The 15393-nt window shown below is 40.2% G+C and overlaps 1 protein-coding gene across 3 annotated transcripts; it reads right to left on the bottom strand.

Annotated features, from left to right (window-relative positions):
- Nucleotides 1–105: 105 nt before the first annotated feature.
- On the bottom strand, nt 106–14283 carry LOC123121491 (transcription initiation factor TFIID subunit 2). 3 transcript variants are annotated; one of them, XR_006459759.1, is made up of 25 exons: nt 13846–14283; nt 11274–11877; nt 11030–11181; nt 10869–10935; nt 10405–10604; nt 10112–10265; nt 9572–9656; nt 9388–9479; nt 8065–8190; nt 7941–7994; nt 7527–7583; nt 6903–7000; nt 6474–6809; nt 6311–6398; nt 5273–5398; nt 5150–5206; nt 4599–4678; nt 4417–4472; nt 3795–3881; nt 3604–3693; nt 2649–2707; nt 2469–2559; nt 2205–2370; nt 1956–2139; nt 106–1499 (listed from the first exon to the last, which is right to left on the bottom strand). XR_006459759.1 is itself a non-coding variant. In XM_044541487.1 (25 exons), exons 1-25 carry the CDS (start codon nt 13953–13955, stop codon nt 467–469), a joined length of 4239 nt encoding a protein of 1412 aa, XP_044397422.1. In that variant the 5' UTR covers nt 13956–14280; the 3' UTR covers nt 106–466. The 3 variants fall into 3 exon arrangements, 2 of the variants coding, with proteins under 2 accessions (XP_044397422.1, XP_044397423.1); XM_044541487.1 differs by having other exon boundaries at nt 4430–4472; nt 13846–14280; XM_044541488.1 differs by lacking the exons at nt 106–1499; nt 1956–2139 and having other exon boundaries at nt 2200–2370; nt 4430–4472.
- Between the last annotated feature and the right edge of the window lie 1110 nt (nt 14284–15393).

The raw sequence follows: 15393 nt of genomic DNA, 5'->3' as shown, positions 1-15393 counted from the left end.
GATTTGAACCCTGGTTGGTAGCCCCAAGCTCTCTACCACCGTGCCGGGGGCAAGGGCTATAGTAGAGATAAAAATGGACCGAAAGTGTCAAACAAAGCAACATTATTAAATAAAAAATGGCAAACCATTGCAATGCAGGCAAAATTTATCAGCATACAAGTGAAAGGCCTTCGTAACAGAACTGAACAGAACTGCACCATCCAGGATCGTAAGACCTGGAGATAACACAGAATGGGGCGCTCTCCTTCGCCCTAAGTTGCCCACCCCTACAGCTTCATCTGAATTACTCCCAGAAATTACTGGGGCAGTTGTTGTGTTACAAGATACATTAGCCATTCACAAAAAAATCTGGCCGCTCATCGTACAATCTACCGCTCGCCTGTTTCTTTTCTACTGTACAGCAATTCAATCCTCACAAACAGTGACGCGAGGACCGTCTAGGTAGGATCACTTACAACTCCGCTTATTAGCCTATCTTCTTCAAGGGCTTGAATTTGATCTTTATTTTCTTGGTCGGCGGCGGCGTCAGCGTCCGTGCCGTGTCTACTGCAGCATCCTTGTTTGAAACCTGGGGCTCCGCGCTTTGCTCTGGAGCCGGTGGCGTTGCTGCCACAGTTCCTTGCGAGTCAGAGGGTTTCACTACTATATCTTGCTGAGAAGAAGCTCTGTCACCTTCCTTCTGCTTTCGGGCCAACTCTTTCTCCATCTTTTTCTTCTCTTTCTTAAGGCGCTTCTTCGCCAGGTACTCGGGGTCATCTTTCTTGTCTCGTTTTTCATCTCGGTTGCGCTTCTTATCTTTCTTGTCCTTTCTCTTCTTCTCTTTAGAGTGCAGACCATTGACGGAGTCTGGAGCTTGGGTTCCAACATAGCTGGTGGATACTCCTTCAAGCTGACTGCCAGGCTTATCCACATCTTCCCGCACATTGACGGCAGGAGAGAACTCATCCTTGGGAACCGCATCTAGCCTTGAATCAGCAGCATCTGTCCTTGAATCGGCTGTACACTGTAGTTCCTTGGAGATTTCATACGTGTCCATTACTTTGGCGTTGCTCACGCTTGCGGACATCCTTGATTCACGGTCATGACATGAGTTCTGCTCCTCAATATTATGATTACTTGTGGTCGGTGGCTCATTTGGCGCTCCAACCATAGGGGCATCCACCGACATAGAACTACAAGGACCCGCTTCGTTTTCATTTCTTCCACCATGTGAATGATCTTGGTGATCAGCACCATCTGCTTTACTGGATGATGCACTACGCCTAACCCTAATTTTGACAACATTCCTTCTCTCACTGCAGTTAGATATGTTATCAGCATCTTTGGAAGGTCCAGTGGCAGGTAAGACCTCACGGACACTAGGAGTGCTAGTGGAAGGTTCTTGAGGCCTTGATAGTTGAGGAACCGAGGAATCAGCTTTAGTATGCTGATCAACTGATATCTCCTGGACCAGTGGAGAGGGGGCGACAAACTTTGGAACTCCATACAGTGTTGGAGACCTGAAATAGGAGATATATCAGTATAAGGGTACAATATACAGCAAAACATATTTTATGTTGGAAGGAATGCTCAATGACTTCAGATTTGTCCTTGATACACTAATGAAACATTGCCTCATCTTTTTTTAAATGACCATGTATATTGACCAAAATTTCAGCTGGCTGTACCATGAAAATAAAAATGGAAAAGTAGGTAACCAATTAGCGTTGATCATGCATTACCTTTTTCTAGCAGAATCATGCATTACTTAGCATAATGATAACTAAGGATACTAATTGGCACAACTCAGCAACACGCCAAATAGCTTTGCAGTATAACAAATCATGTTGAGTACAGTTCATTCATTTGTATCCCATTTCAGGAAAGCCAACATATATGCAAAGGTTGCATCTAGCAATATAACAATTAAACATGAGAGAATGTATCAACCTACATGTGAAGTAACAATTACTAACCTTCCAGCAGCAATTTGCAAAATGCAGAACACATTATGGCGAAGAAGGACATTGTTGTATGCTTTTTTGCTACTGAGCAGGTGAAGGAGACCAAAGAGTGTTGGCAATTTTATCTGATCAGTAACGTTAGATTCAACATTTGCTTGACATATGCGCAAGACATGAACAGCCAACTTTGTCGCACCTGCAATAACTCAATGTCAGGAAATCAAGTTAAACAAAAAGAAGCCTAAAGTACACCAATCTAACCTCGCAAAGATCTTTCTTCATCTGTATATTTCAAGAACAACAAGAGAGCTGCATCTAGCCCCTTATGGTGAAGCTCGAGATCAAGAAGAACCCTGCTGGCTTCTATTCGGACTTTCCATGGTTTATCCATGCTACGGAAAGGGGCAATCAATTCACAAATACGATCCTGCAGTAACAAAATTTTGCACCATATGATTGGGTTATGCAGGAAGAGCACCGACAATAAGACAAGACAGTGAGGACTATTATTGGGATCGTTCTTACAAGGCAAATGGAAGATGATACCCTCTCCGCTATACGTGCAAGAGCTCGAATGCAGCTGACAGTCAAAACCCCATTGTAACCAGGCATAAAGCTGCATGAAATTTTCAGGCCAGTTAGTAGGAATCACCTTGATCGGAGGACAAGTAAATGAAAAAATACTACTAGGCCAATTCCACGAACTTGTCAAATTGCAGGAGTCGGTCAATACGCTTCAGAAGAGAGGATAGGAGACCTATGCCCTGAAAAAGGAAATCAAATGCCATTCACCAATATCAGTGGCCTCTCCTAAGGTTTTCTCTAAAGAACACTTGACAATATTTCAAAAGAACGCCCGAGAATATAAACCAAAGGGATGTTAGCCCTATTTAAGTTAGGGGCAAATGGATCAACCTACTGACCGATCTCGCCTAATTGGTGGCTCACTTTTTATTCACGGCTCAGGCATTAGGGCCAAAGCAAAAGGATTTAGGATGGACCAATGTATCAGCCCAACCCAGTCCACTTGCATCCTTAATTTCAATGTTGGCAGAATAATATATGCACAAGTTGAAACAACAGATGCACATTGGGCCAGGGCTGGATTCACTATATCGCCATGACGTCATGTCATTTAAGATAAAGAGCAAACCTCCAACATAAATTTACACTAAAATTGGATTAGCAAATAAGATGGAAAAAATTAACTGAACAAATAGAATTGTGGCAGGTACATCACCACGGCATGACCATAAATATGGTCTGACAGGAAAAAGCATAATTAGTTCAGCTATATAGAGTGCCCACACTTCCTTAACTGGTAAAAAAAATTCTCATCTAGCAAGTATTCCTTAGGAGTTAGGACTGGAATATCACCAAAGAACTAGCCATGGACAGGGGTGCATGGAAGCTAGCTATCCATGTGCCACAACCATGAGTTGGTTGCGAGATCTTATGGGTTTCAGCTCTAGCCTACCCCAACTTGTTTGGGACTAAAAGCTTTGTTGTTGTTGTTGTTGTTGTAGCAAGTAGTCCTAACAATTTGAGCACAGATCATAAGCCTGATCATGCAGCCACTGAACAGCTAACCATCCACAACAGGTATCTAAAAGACAAATACATGGCATACTGTATGTAGTCAATGTGCATCCATACAAACCTGCTGGCCAAATTCTACTTCGCCTATTGCTTGGACCATTGCAGCTAGCCAGTAGACATCAGAGTATACATTTCCGTTGTTATCATTATACTGAAAATGGTCAGGACAAAGATAAGTGCAAATGATTAGAATTGTTGTTACATCAACATGTAAGCATAGGGCTATATGTTATTCGTAGGTAAAATGCAAACCTTCAGAAGCTGAAGAATAAATTCAATAGCTTGTCTCGGGCTGCTCTTATCTGATGATCTAACAAGAGCTACTGCATGAGGAATTGCCTAATCGAAAGAGTGCAAAGAAAAAGATCAGTGCAACAACAATGGCTTGAGTAAAGATAACCATGATCATTGATTTACTAACTTGATCAACAGCCATTAAATTGAAATGGTGTCAGCAACATTTGTATGGATAAAGCAATGAGATTAGAAATCCCCCCACCCTACTTTCTTTCTATTTCATATTTTAGTTGAAATTTCATGATCCAAAAGTCCTTGGAACACCGAATCAATTGAGTTTTTTCTGTAGTAAAATACAAGTCACAATATTGACAGTTAAGCCTGCAGAATATCCTATGGGGGCATGGTTGCCTCCACAATCAAGAACATACGAATTTTCTTTTCTAATGACCCAAGAGGAAGTCTATCTTGCTATTCTGGTTATTCTCATGTATGACTGTAAGCCCAACTCTTCTAATATTGTCAAAAAATATTGAAACTAAATTTAACAAACTAAAGATGAATGTATGAAAAATCTTGGTAATGATGCTATACAATGGATTTTGTTGACACGGTTAATCACAAATACAATTCCTACCTCAGTGCATTACCTCAAGAACAAAGTATTCTGGAATGTCATGGAAGTCGTTCGGCCTATCATTAAAATAAAATAATGTTTATTACACGTTTAGAACACGAAGCAAACATAGCCATGGATACATAATAGTTTGTGACTAATGACTAAAAACAACAGGTTTATTGAGGAATGCAGATCCTGACCTGGGTAATCCAATATCTGTATCAAACCGGCGGCTTTTATAGAATTTAACCAGATGAAGCAGCCCAGCTAAATCTGTCTCCTAAATGAAGAGAAAAAACAATTCAGGTAAGCAGCAAAACAAACAGTGTAGAAAGTGTGGTTACACCAAAGCATGATCCCTTGAAAAATTAATAACTTATCAAGATCTTCCTATTTTTTGACTGCACAGTGTAAACAAATGAAAATGCCAGCATAAGCTATTAAAAAGGAATTTAAAGATCTAGCCACCTCAAAAGCATACTGCACACATGGCAAAAGTCAATATATAACTTACTACCGATTCAAGATTTATTTTCATCGTTTGATTTTCCACCCTATCTTAAGCATCCGCGTCCACCAGCAGCTATATGAATGCTACATTTGATATTTCACAGAATGGATCTTTTGAAGTAAAACTCCTGAGGATAAAAACCGCCTTTCCAACCCTTTCACCACAAATGTATTAACTAAATAAAATGCATCCTATAAATTATAAATAGTTGCACGCAGATGGAAACTTAAAGAAGTGTACCTCTGATGCAGTTACCGCTAATGCATATGCCGCTTCAACTCTAACTCTCCAAAAGGCCTGTTGTGTTACCAATCAGTACGAAGTGACATTGGAATTAAGGTCTCAAGAAGCATGATGAAATACCTTTGTATCATTTAGGAAATTATTGAGGGCATTAATCACAGCAAAAGAGAGCTGGGGTAATTTCTCCAGAACAGCTATTGCCTGTGACTGGGAAATGACATCTTTGTCCTTCTCCAATTGATTGATCTGCCAAAATGTCTCAAAACTTTAGAGTGAAAAATAGAAGAAAAAAATGTAAGCATATATCCTAATGGCATCATGTTTGGTTAATTATTAATTTGCATTCTTCCTGAAGCTTAGACTACAGGCAAAAAGTCATTTCAATAAGCACCACCATATACAGAAGTCTGACAAATATGAAAGTAATGTTGAAGCTAATTAACTTATCAAGATTCCCTGCTCTGCAATGTAGAAGCAACTATACCAACACTCTTATAGACGCTTGTCCAATTGTCTTACAGACATCAAGGAAAATTACATTATTTAAAATGCATATGGATATTTTATACATTTATCTGAAGACCAACAAGGAAGCAGAGACCATTTGTATGTATGCAAAAAAAAAATTGAAAGACGCAGCAATAAATCTGATCAAGCTCAGGCAATATTGTGGTGCCTAAGGCAGAAGGGAATCAGAACCTCAAGGCAAAAACTGCACTAGTCCAGATTCAATAATCACCTTCTGAACGTACAAAGGATACTTGCCTTTCTGTAGCTTAATCCTCACAACCGAGTATTAGAAGTTTAACACAATTATCAAAATGACAATGTAAAATAAAATGACGATCATAGTTAAAAAAGGCGCGCCTAAGCGAGCGCTTAAGTGCGCCTAGGCTCTAGGCGTTGGCAAATGCATTGCGCATAACTACGCTTAATCTGTGCATAACTGCGCATAAGCATGCGCTTTGGTCAGTAAAGCGCAAGGCGGTGGCAAAACGCACAATTAACGCCTAGCGCTTTTTTGAACTATGATGACGATAGATCTAGATAAATAGGGAAGACTCCAGCAGTTAAACAAGAAAAAATTACTAATTTCCTTTATACAAACTATGCAGCATTAAATTGAAGTCAACATTAAGTTTATCTGGTGATACGCACCCACATCTGAATAGGCTGGTGAAAATGGATTTCAGCAAGGTATTCCATTTCTGGGTCCACTCTGATCCATAGTAAAGGGGAATCCATGCTGCAGTAAACAGATTTGAAATAAGTTTCAAGTAAACTGCACGATAAAGAAAGAAGTGGATTAGTCAAAATAGACCTTGTGCGGTTCTCTTGAGTTGAAGCATCTACGTTGTCATCAGAACCATCAGGCTTGGAGCCCTTTTTGGTTTTCTGAAACCGCTTTGCTGCTAGTTTGGAATGGCACTGTAATTCCACCACCTGCAATGCTTCACCAGCCATTGGCAGTATCGGATGATCATACACTCCATCAGTTTCATGAACACGTACACTCATCATTCCTGGCCATCCAGTTGCACCTTCTTGAATATCACCATTCACGTGACTATCAGAACCGGGATCAGCTTTTGCTGTACAACCCCGTGAAACAGCTAATTCGACCAAATTTCTCCTTTTGTTATAGGAGATTCCCAATCTTGCAAGCAGAAGGAATGCGTAAGCATGTGGAGATAACAAAAAGATTGATTTCTTCTTACTGGGTAAATCCAAACAAGGAATGCTCTTTTACCTCATAATTGGACATCCACAAGATTCAATCCACCGTGGAAAGAATTCTTTGAGGAATGGGCGTTCAAGATTGCCAATCTTATTCGCGAGGTGCCTAAACTGAATAAATGAACATAATCTAATAAATTCAATTGTGTGCATACTACAAAGTTGAGGTTATGCTGCTAAATACTCCCTCCGTAAACTAATATAAGAGTGTTTAGATCACTAAAGTAGTGATCTAAACGCTCTTATATTAGTTTACAGAGGGAGTACATATGTATGTGTCTTTTGTTGATGTGGCAATGGCCATGATGGATGAGTCTCATCAGATAGCTAGAGCAACAGAGTGCAGAAATGAACAAAGAGGGCCCACCAGACTAACATAGAAGTGCTAACATATTGTGAAACTACAGTAATCAGCATGCTACAGTGCTTAGTTTAACGTACGAGAAGTTATGGCCCACAATGGAGTGTAACTAGAACATCAGCACAAACATTTGTAGAATATCATGCGCCACTCCTAATATATTGAATGTACATATTCCAGGCTGAAAAAAGGCATATTCGGAAATGCCAAGAGAAGTTCCAAACTAAAGATCACAAGCATAAAGCCGATAAACAACTGGTTAGATGAGAGGTATACCTCTTTCGTACTTAGTGTCCTCGAGGCACGAGTCGAAGCAACTATCATCTGCAGAATCTGGAATAGGAAACAACAACCACATCATCATAAGTGACAATGCTCATAGCAGTCAATCAAGAGGATCTATAAGCATTAAGTACACAAAGACAACAGTAGTTAGATGATAAAAAGAATGTTCATTCACAACAAACATTTCCTTTTCTTTTGCATAAAGTATAAATATTCAACAATTCAGCAAGTGTTGTTCATTGATAGTCATGTAATCAAATGGCTATCAATCTGTATCCTAGAGATACTGAGGTATGCAAGTACTTTCAGAAGCTACATCAATTGCTTAAGCAAACTGCTTCACTGATGTAGACAGCAAATTGTCAAAAATACAAACACCAGAATACCAAAGATGCACATAGCAACCTTTCGAAAAGAGTCTGGCCCCATCTGTTTCTCCAATGTTTGAAGAACAGCCACCTGTTTAAAATACGAATGTGAGAGAATGATGCATAAAGCTAGTGGTATAGTTCACAAAAACAAAACTTACTGCCTTCAATGAACGAATTTTCCCATATGAGCCAAGTGTTTGAGTTCCATACAGATCAGTTGAAGCATCAGGAGACCCCAAAGCAGTTGCACCGCTGACATCGAACTGGCATACAGTGCAATTGGCCTATTACAAGTACACAAAAGGATTTCAATAAATAACAAACAAGAATCTTGTGAGTCAGATCAAGATGAGAACGCATTGTTGTCGAGAATAGTTGGAGCATCAAAGCCAGAAAGTCATATTTAATCCCTTTGGCAGATTTATTTAATCATTTGGGTTTATCCCTTCAAACCAGACGGACAAGATAATCCCAGAAGGTGGGGCAACAAGAACGCTTGGAAGTTAGGTCCGCTCAAGTTGGACTTTCTACGCCGTATCAAGGTGAATGAATATAAAACAACAGGCAATTGAATCAAGTGAGGAAGTGGTGAGATAACGATAAGATGGCTACAAAGAAATAACAAGCGGCTTCATCAGATAAACATTCTTGAAGGTGCTCCAATTAATTAGGAACATTTTGTCTGAACATTGCAGCACACTTCTACATAACATGTTATTTGCATTTCTACTCCTATTTACAATTTACGAGATAGAGTATGGCCTGAGATGCATGTGGTGTAGAACGAAATACCTGAAAATACACAAGTACATCATGTAAAATTGCAAGTGCAGGTACTACGCTGTGTTTGGCTTTGAGGTGGCTTATGATAATCTTGTTTGGCTAACCAGTTTTCACCTACTTTTATCGTTTCGCTAACCATTTTTTTTCTGTTTCCATGCTATTTTCCCACGGCAGATAATAAAATTAGTTCAGAACAGCACAGTTTAGCAACTGCAAACTCAGCCATAGTACAAAAACATATCCCAAGGACAAGAGTCAAATTCCTATTGTTATCTACCATAGACTGTTCTAACAGCAAGATCAACTAGAATAGCAATCATTCATTTACAAATTAGCACTAGAAGGTAATGCACAACAGCAAGAACTGTATATAAATAATTCTGACAACAATAAAAACAGCATTGTGCCAGTGTACTAATTTCAGAACACTGCAGCATTATGAACTAAGATACAGAAGCGTTTTAGCATCAATTAACTCCAGCTTTCCTTTAGAAAGAAATATTAACAGCAAATGAAACCATTCGAGCATCAACAACTTTCAGGTAACTGACTTGACTTTATATTTCAATATGATAAACTAGTTAATTAATCTAGAGAATCCTGGTTCAAACTTCAAAATGGGTAGCATATGTATGATTAACAATTCCATGGTAAAAAAGAAGCTCAATAGAAGTATTTTTGTAAGTAAGACAACAAACCTTGAAACGCCTATAGCGTGCCTCGTTATTCCCAAGGTAACGCTTGATAAAAAGGTCAGTAAGAAAACCAGCCAAACCATCCAGTAGCCAGTCTGCTCCAACAGAGTATTATATCGTCAATACTTCAGCAAATTTTACCTACATAAGTAGTACCACATATGATCTAGCAGGTATATATAATTACCATCATTTGGCTCTTCCGCACTTGTGTATATGCCAAACCACTGCCTTGCAAGAGCATATGCTAGTTTGATTCTCGTGCCAATAATCTGAACTATTTTATATGTTAGATACAGCAGTAGTAGCTATTATATCTCAACTAGGTAAGTTGAGAATCTGCTAGCAAAATTTTAATTCAAATATCAAAGCAGAGCAAAACCTAAACAAGTGAACCTCAGGCTATTCTTAATAATGGATCTGTCAACTATCACCAACGTGCATGTCTATTAAAGCATTATGCACCAATCATACCCGAATCTGGCAGAACTATTGTGCATACAATTAAGCAGACATATTCATAAACAAATCAGTGAAATCAATTGGTCAAACTAATAGCCATACAATAATAACATCTAATGCAGATGACAGACTCATGACACAAAATACGAGGGGGGTCCTGTATACCGATCCGGAGGGAGTCCTGCATACTGTGGTTCGTGAAATAGTCACACACAATATTGGTGCATTTGATATGGGAGAAAGCAGAGAGAACACAAGCATACACCTGGTCTATAACTTTTTCATCATTTAAGATATCTGCACTGAAGATGCATGTGGAGGCTCCAAAGCTTGTTGGCGATACTACCATTTCAGATGGAAGAAAAATTTGCTTGTATAAACCAAAGGGAAATGATGCCGCGAGATAATCTTCGTAACAGCTGCAAAACAACAATCATGAAAAACAAATGTCAAGAAAGTAAAAAGGTTCAGAAATGCCAAAGCAGAAGCTTCTCAAGATATTAGTAAATACTAACTCCAAACAATAATATTTTGACAAAACTGTGTTTTGTTTAGCACCTGTAAGCATCGTGAAAGAATGAGATGGTGTTATCGAGCTTTGACAAAGTCGAAGATAAACACATGTGGGATACACTTATTCCATTCTTGTCAGGAAGAACTTCAAATGGGCCTACAACCAATGATATCCACTGTGCACTAACTGGAGTGCTCAATTTGTATACATAAGTTTTCCTTGGAGGATCTTCCTTGCTTAAGACCTGCATAGTGCAACATCAACGAAATGTATAAGCAAAAATGCTGTCAATCATAATGCCCTAATCAACAAGCCAGGTTGTTCCAGAAATAATACGGCAAGAGATCACATAGGTTTTCAAAGAATATAGAGTAATAGGCATACTACAACACACAAAGTGTGTATGGAAGGTTCATTGTCAACACAAAAAAAAAGCATCAGTTTTCCATTAGCAGATACTACGTCGAGTCGATTCCTTGCCTCACTGTGATACAGATTGAAAGCATACCTGGTAAAGCAAGTCCCCATTGCTGACTGCAACTAGATCTGTGCTAACTGTAAACTCCAAGTCAAACCTGGGAATAGCATCATGGTATAAAGAGTATTGTTAACAACCAACATCAACTACAATAGCAAGATGAACAGGCAGAGTTAAGTAAAGTCACTTACGGACAACGTTGCGTGGCACTATCAATGCAAGGGAACCAACAGTGTGCACGCCTTATTTGACTATTACTATGCAAGACATTGTTGACAAAATGAACGCCAGTTTCGGCCTTCTCCAAAATATAATCTACCCGAACCAGTTTTGTGTTCTTCACCTACAACAATTTACAATAACACATCATAACTACATGTTCACTCTAGAAGTGTAAAAAATGATATTAACATGCATTAACAAAACCTTTTATACCTTTTCGTTCTCGATTTGCATTTCCTTTTCTTTCTCATTTTCATTTATGACTTCCTTTTCCTTTTCCTCGTCCTTCTCCTCTTTCTCCTTTTCCTTCTCTTTCTCCTTCTCCTCTTCAGTTTCCTTCGCCTTCTCTGTATCCACCTCCATCTCAGTTTTCTCTTCCTTCTCATTGTCTTTTGCATCTTCTTTTTTGTTCTCCTTTTCCTCTTCCTTACCATTTTCCTCCGCAGAACCATTGCAGATTTTAACTGCTTTGTCATCAGAAAATTGAACATGTTTTCCACCAATTCCTTCATGCTTTTCACCATTATCATCACCCGGTAGCTCAGTGGTTGACTTGACCGATCTCTCAGATGAAATGATGAGATTAGGTACAGCTTCACTGGTTAGAGAAGAGACGTAAGCTGAGCATGCAGCATCAGCAGCAGTCTTCAAACATGATACTGACAACCAACTCGACTGATCATCAACGTTTTTCCAATGAGGAGAATACTCAAACTCAGCAGCCTCACCATCCACCAATATGTTCCTAATCGTCATACTGTCAGCATGTAGAGCAAAACTATCGTTCTCAGCTAGAAGAACTTTCATCTCGGTGTACCTTAATGAATGGACCAAATATAAAGTTTAGCAAGCTCCCATGGGATCATAACAAAGGTTTTGCACTATGGATACTCGATTGACGATGAACTAATAATGAGGAAATTAGCACAGCACCATCGGTAAATAGAGATAAATTGGAAAAATACCATACAGTGCAAGGATGGCATGCAGGGCCACGTGTTAGTGTGACTTGATATTATTTTTTGATTTCTTTAGACAGTACTAAGCAATATTGCCCAATTTTATTAGATTTTCAAGAAAACACCAACCAGTAATATCTGGGCACCTTCAGGTCCTTCACCCAATTACCCATTGGACATACTCACAATGACAAGTCAAAATGACTATGTCCACAAGTACAATCTGGGATTCAATAATCTAAGAAACAATTCATATGCAGAGATCTGGAAGCTCAGGGGGAGTTTGGTTCCCAGGCAACATCCCTGCTAGCCTGATTTGGCGCCGTGGCAGGCGCTGGTAGAGAAGGGAAGGGGGGAATCCGGAAGGAGAGAAGGAAATTAGGGATTCCAGAATTATTGAATTATTTCCTGAAATCCTAGTACACACTACTGCTCAGATGACCAATTTTAACACAGGAAAGTATGTGAACATCTTCCTTATGTTGAGAAGACAACTACATAGATTCTATAGCGTTGTATGAGTAATTCTCGTAGCGTTGAGACAGTCCAATCCTTCCATTTAGATTTTTACAGATCAGGACTAGTTTCTGATGCACAACTAAAATTGCATCTGGAAACATATACTGAATCAATCATCACAAGTCTCCAGAACCAAGTGTACCAATTAGAAATTCCTGTTTTCGAAGAAAAGCAGACTCGCATTTGCATACTAAGGAACTACTCCCTCTGTTCCTAAATATAAGTCTTTTTAGAGATTCCACTATAGAGACTACATTCGGATCTATATAGACGCCTTTTAGAGTATAGCTTCACTCATCTTGCTCCGTATGTAGTCTATAGTGGAATCTCTTAAAAGACTTATATTTAGGAACAGAGGGAGTACAATGGTAGCCCATTTTTACCAAAACTTGTTGCCTCCATAAAAAATTGCTTACTATGGCACATGCCTCCACTCAAACTGATCCTAGCAGTGATAATTTAGCTGTTAAGCACATAAAGTAGCTTGCAATTTTGCCTCTACAGATACAATTTAATAATTTATTAAATGATAAAACAGCTCTTTATGAAGTTCTTGAATCCATTGAATTTTTGTATGAATACCGTGGGAGTGGGAAAGTTTCCTTCCAAATTACTGCACTCTCAGCATGCCACAATTTTTACTTTGTTTTTTTAACTTCTCTTACATGAACCCAGCAAGCCATGGAGATGGATTGCTAATCAGGACAAGACTACTGTATATGTTTTATCAGGCTATATCAGCTAACTGTAACCTCATTTTTAACAGTTCAACTCGAAAATGCTACTGGGCATTTGCCATTTTGCCTACCGCAGGGAGCAACACATTTTCTCATGGTGAAAGGCACACTACTATATTTATTATATTGCATAATTAACACAGAAACTGGATAATAGCAGCAATAGATGCACAGATTGATAAACAGACCAAACTAAAAACAACCAATCCTGACCAAATACAGAGCAAGAGGCTAAGCACTACCATTTCAATACAAATGTAAGTGTGGTCTCTACTCAATTAACTCCGATTCATAGATAAATCAAACAAGACAAGAGTCAGTGCCTTGGAACTAACTGCCCCACGGCATTGCCCAATTTTTTAAGCATTGCACAATTCAAGCTCCAAAGCACAAACACAAACGCTCACAGCACCAATATACCACTCAATCGCCAACTCCAAACCCTAGCCCTCGCGGCAGGAAGCATATGACACTAAGCATCCCCAAAAGGCAGCTAAAGTCGCGCGCATTAGGGCACGGGCATGAGTGGGTCGAAGCTATTCGGGCAGAATAAGCGGCGGCGAGGCTCACCCGTAAATCAGCTGGTTCTCCATGTCGATGGAGAGGCACAGCTTCTGGTGGAGCACGGTGGGGCCTCCGCCGGCGCCCCCTTCCGGCTTCTGCTTCCGCGCCTTGGCCATCGCGGCGCTCCTCGAATGCTCCCCTCTGCGCTGCTCCGCCTGCTCCCCTTCTAGGGTTTGGAAGCTGCTAAAAGGGGGTTCGTCGGTCGGAGTACGGTGGTGTCGGGCGGCTTAGTGAGGTGGTGGTGGCGGAGGCGTGGAGGGGCGCCACGTCATCGGGCACTCCGAGGGACGCGAAGCCGGGGGGGGGAGGCGGGTGAATTTTATAGGCCAGATGAGCGAGCGCTCGCCGGCGTTGGAGCCCGTCGCGGCTCAGATCTTTCGCCGCCCGGCGGCTGGGCTGCGTGGATCCGGTGTATGGGTTGCGGCGTGGGACCGGAAGCCTCGACGGGCGTGACGACTGACATCGTAAGGTTATGTCCCGGAAGTCTATAGACCCGATCTATGCTAGCCGTGCAGCTGGCAGCTACCCTTTTCTTCCATTCTGTTCTCTGATGTGGTAATCGGCACATCGGTGGCTTCTGGCCGTGTTGTTCGGCTGTGGATTTCTAAAAGTAGTTGTGAAAAATCTGCTGTGGAAAAACAGCTGTGAAAAATCTGATGTAAAAAATATATAGGTCATTTGGCAAACCAGCTGATACAGCTTTTTTAGATTTTGGCCCGCAGCGGAATCAGATTTTGGAAAGCACGTCCTGGGCTGCTTCCGTTTTTGGTTCAGATTTTGGCAGCGGATTTCTGGAATCGGATTCTGCTGGGTTCGCCCTTTGGTTCAGATTCTGCTGCACGGCAGCGGAATCCGTCGATAAAGGCTGAACCAAACAGGGCCTTTAGGCCGAGCGAATACTTGAGGATGGGCTGTTGTGTGGGCCTGGGATTTAAAGTTCGTCCCCCTCAAAAAATCCAAATGAACTTATGGGCCAGTCGGATTCGAAAGTCCAACTCTGATCTCGAGCAAATGTTGATGATGATAGGTTAGCCAAGTTTTCGTATTCTCTTGATCAGGGTAGACATGTTTAGTTGCTACAACCTCCTGATCCCTTCTGCATTCCTCTCCTTCAGGAGTTTGATGAATAAAGCTTGGGTTTCCCCTAAAAAGAAAGTCTGATCTCGAGCTTCTCAAAAGAAAAAAGTAACTATCGCAAGTTCATATGCTCCACTACTGAACAGTGAATTCAAATAAAATGCCAAACAAATTATAGAAAAACTGAAATATTTACACATCAAACTTGAAAGACTTTTCTAGGTGCCTTCAAAACTTCGCATTGAGATGACATCTGAAGAGTTTGATACAGAAAAAAAACAAAATCAGAGCTTCAATATGAATGTCATCTCAGCTCGGAAATTTGCAAGCACCTATAAGCGTCTCTTCTCTTTGATGTGCAAAAATTTCAAAAAATTTAATATTTGTTTTTTTATTTACTGTTCAGCCGAGTGAAGATAAAAACCGCTCTCACAAAGCTACCACATTTGGATGTGGGTATACACTCAAAATAATTTA

The sequence above is a fragment of the Triticum aestivum genome, chromosome 5D, assembly GCF_018294505.1.
Source record: "Triticum aestivum cultivar Chinese Spring chromosome 5D, IWGSC CS RefSeq v2.1, whole genome shotgun sequence".
Lineage (NCBI taxonomy): Eukaryota > Viridiplantae > Streptophyta > Magnoliopsida > Poales > Poaceae > Triticum > Triticum aestivum.
The sequence above is the reverse complement of the archived record's forward strand: the minus strand, read 5'-3'. Positions and strand labels throughout refer to the sequence as shown.

Coding starts and splice junctions, on each gene's coding strand:
- LOC123121491 (XM_044541487.1), bottom strand. CDS start 13,955: ATGGCCAAGGCGCGGAAGCAGAAGCCGGAAGGGGGCGCCGGCGGAGGC. Junction 4,473..4,598: donor ACAGATATTGGATTACCCAG/GTCAGGATCTGC, acceptor TTTTAATGATAG/GCCGAACGACTTCCATGACA. Junction 1,500..1,955: donor TTGCAAATTGCTGCTGGAAG/GTTAGTAATTGT, acceptor CTCCTATTTCAG/GTCTCCAACACTGTATGGAG.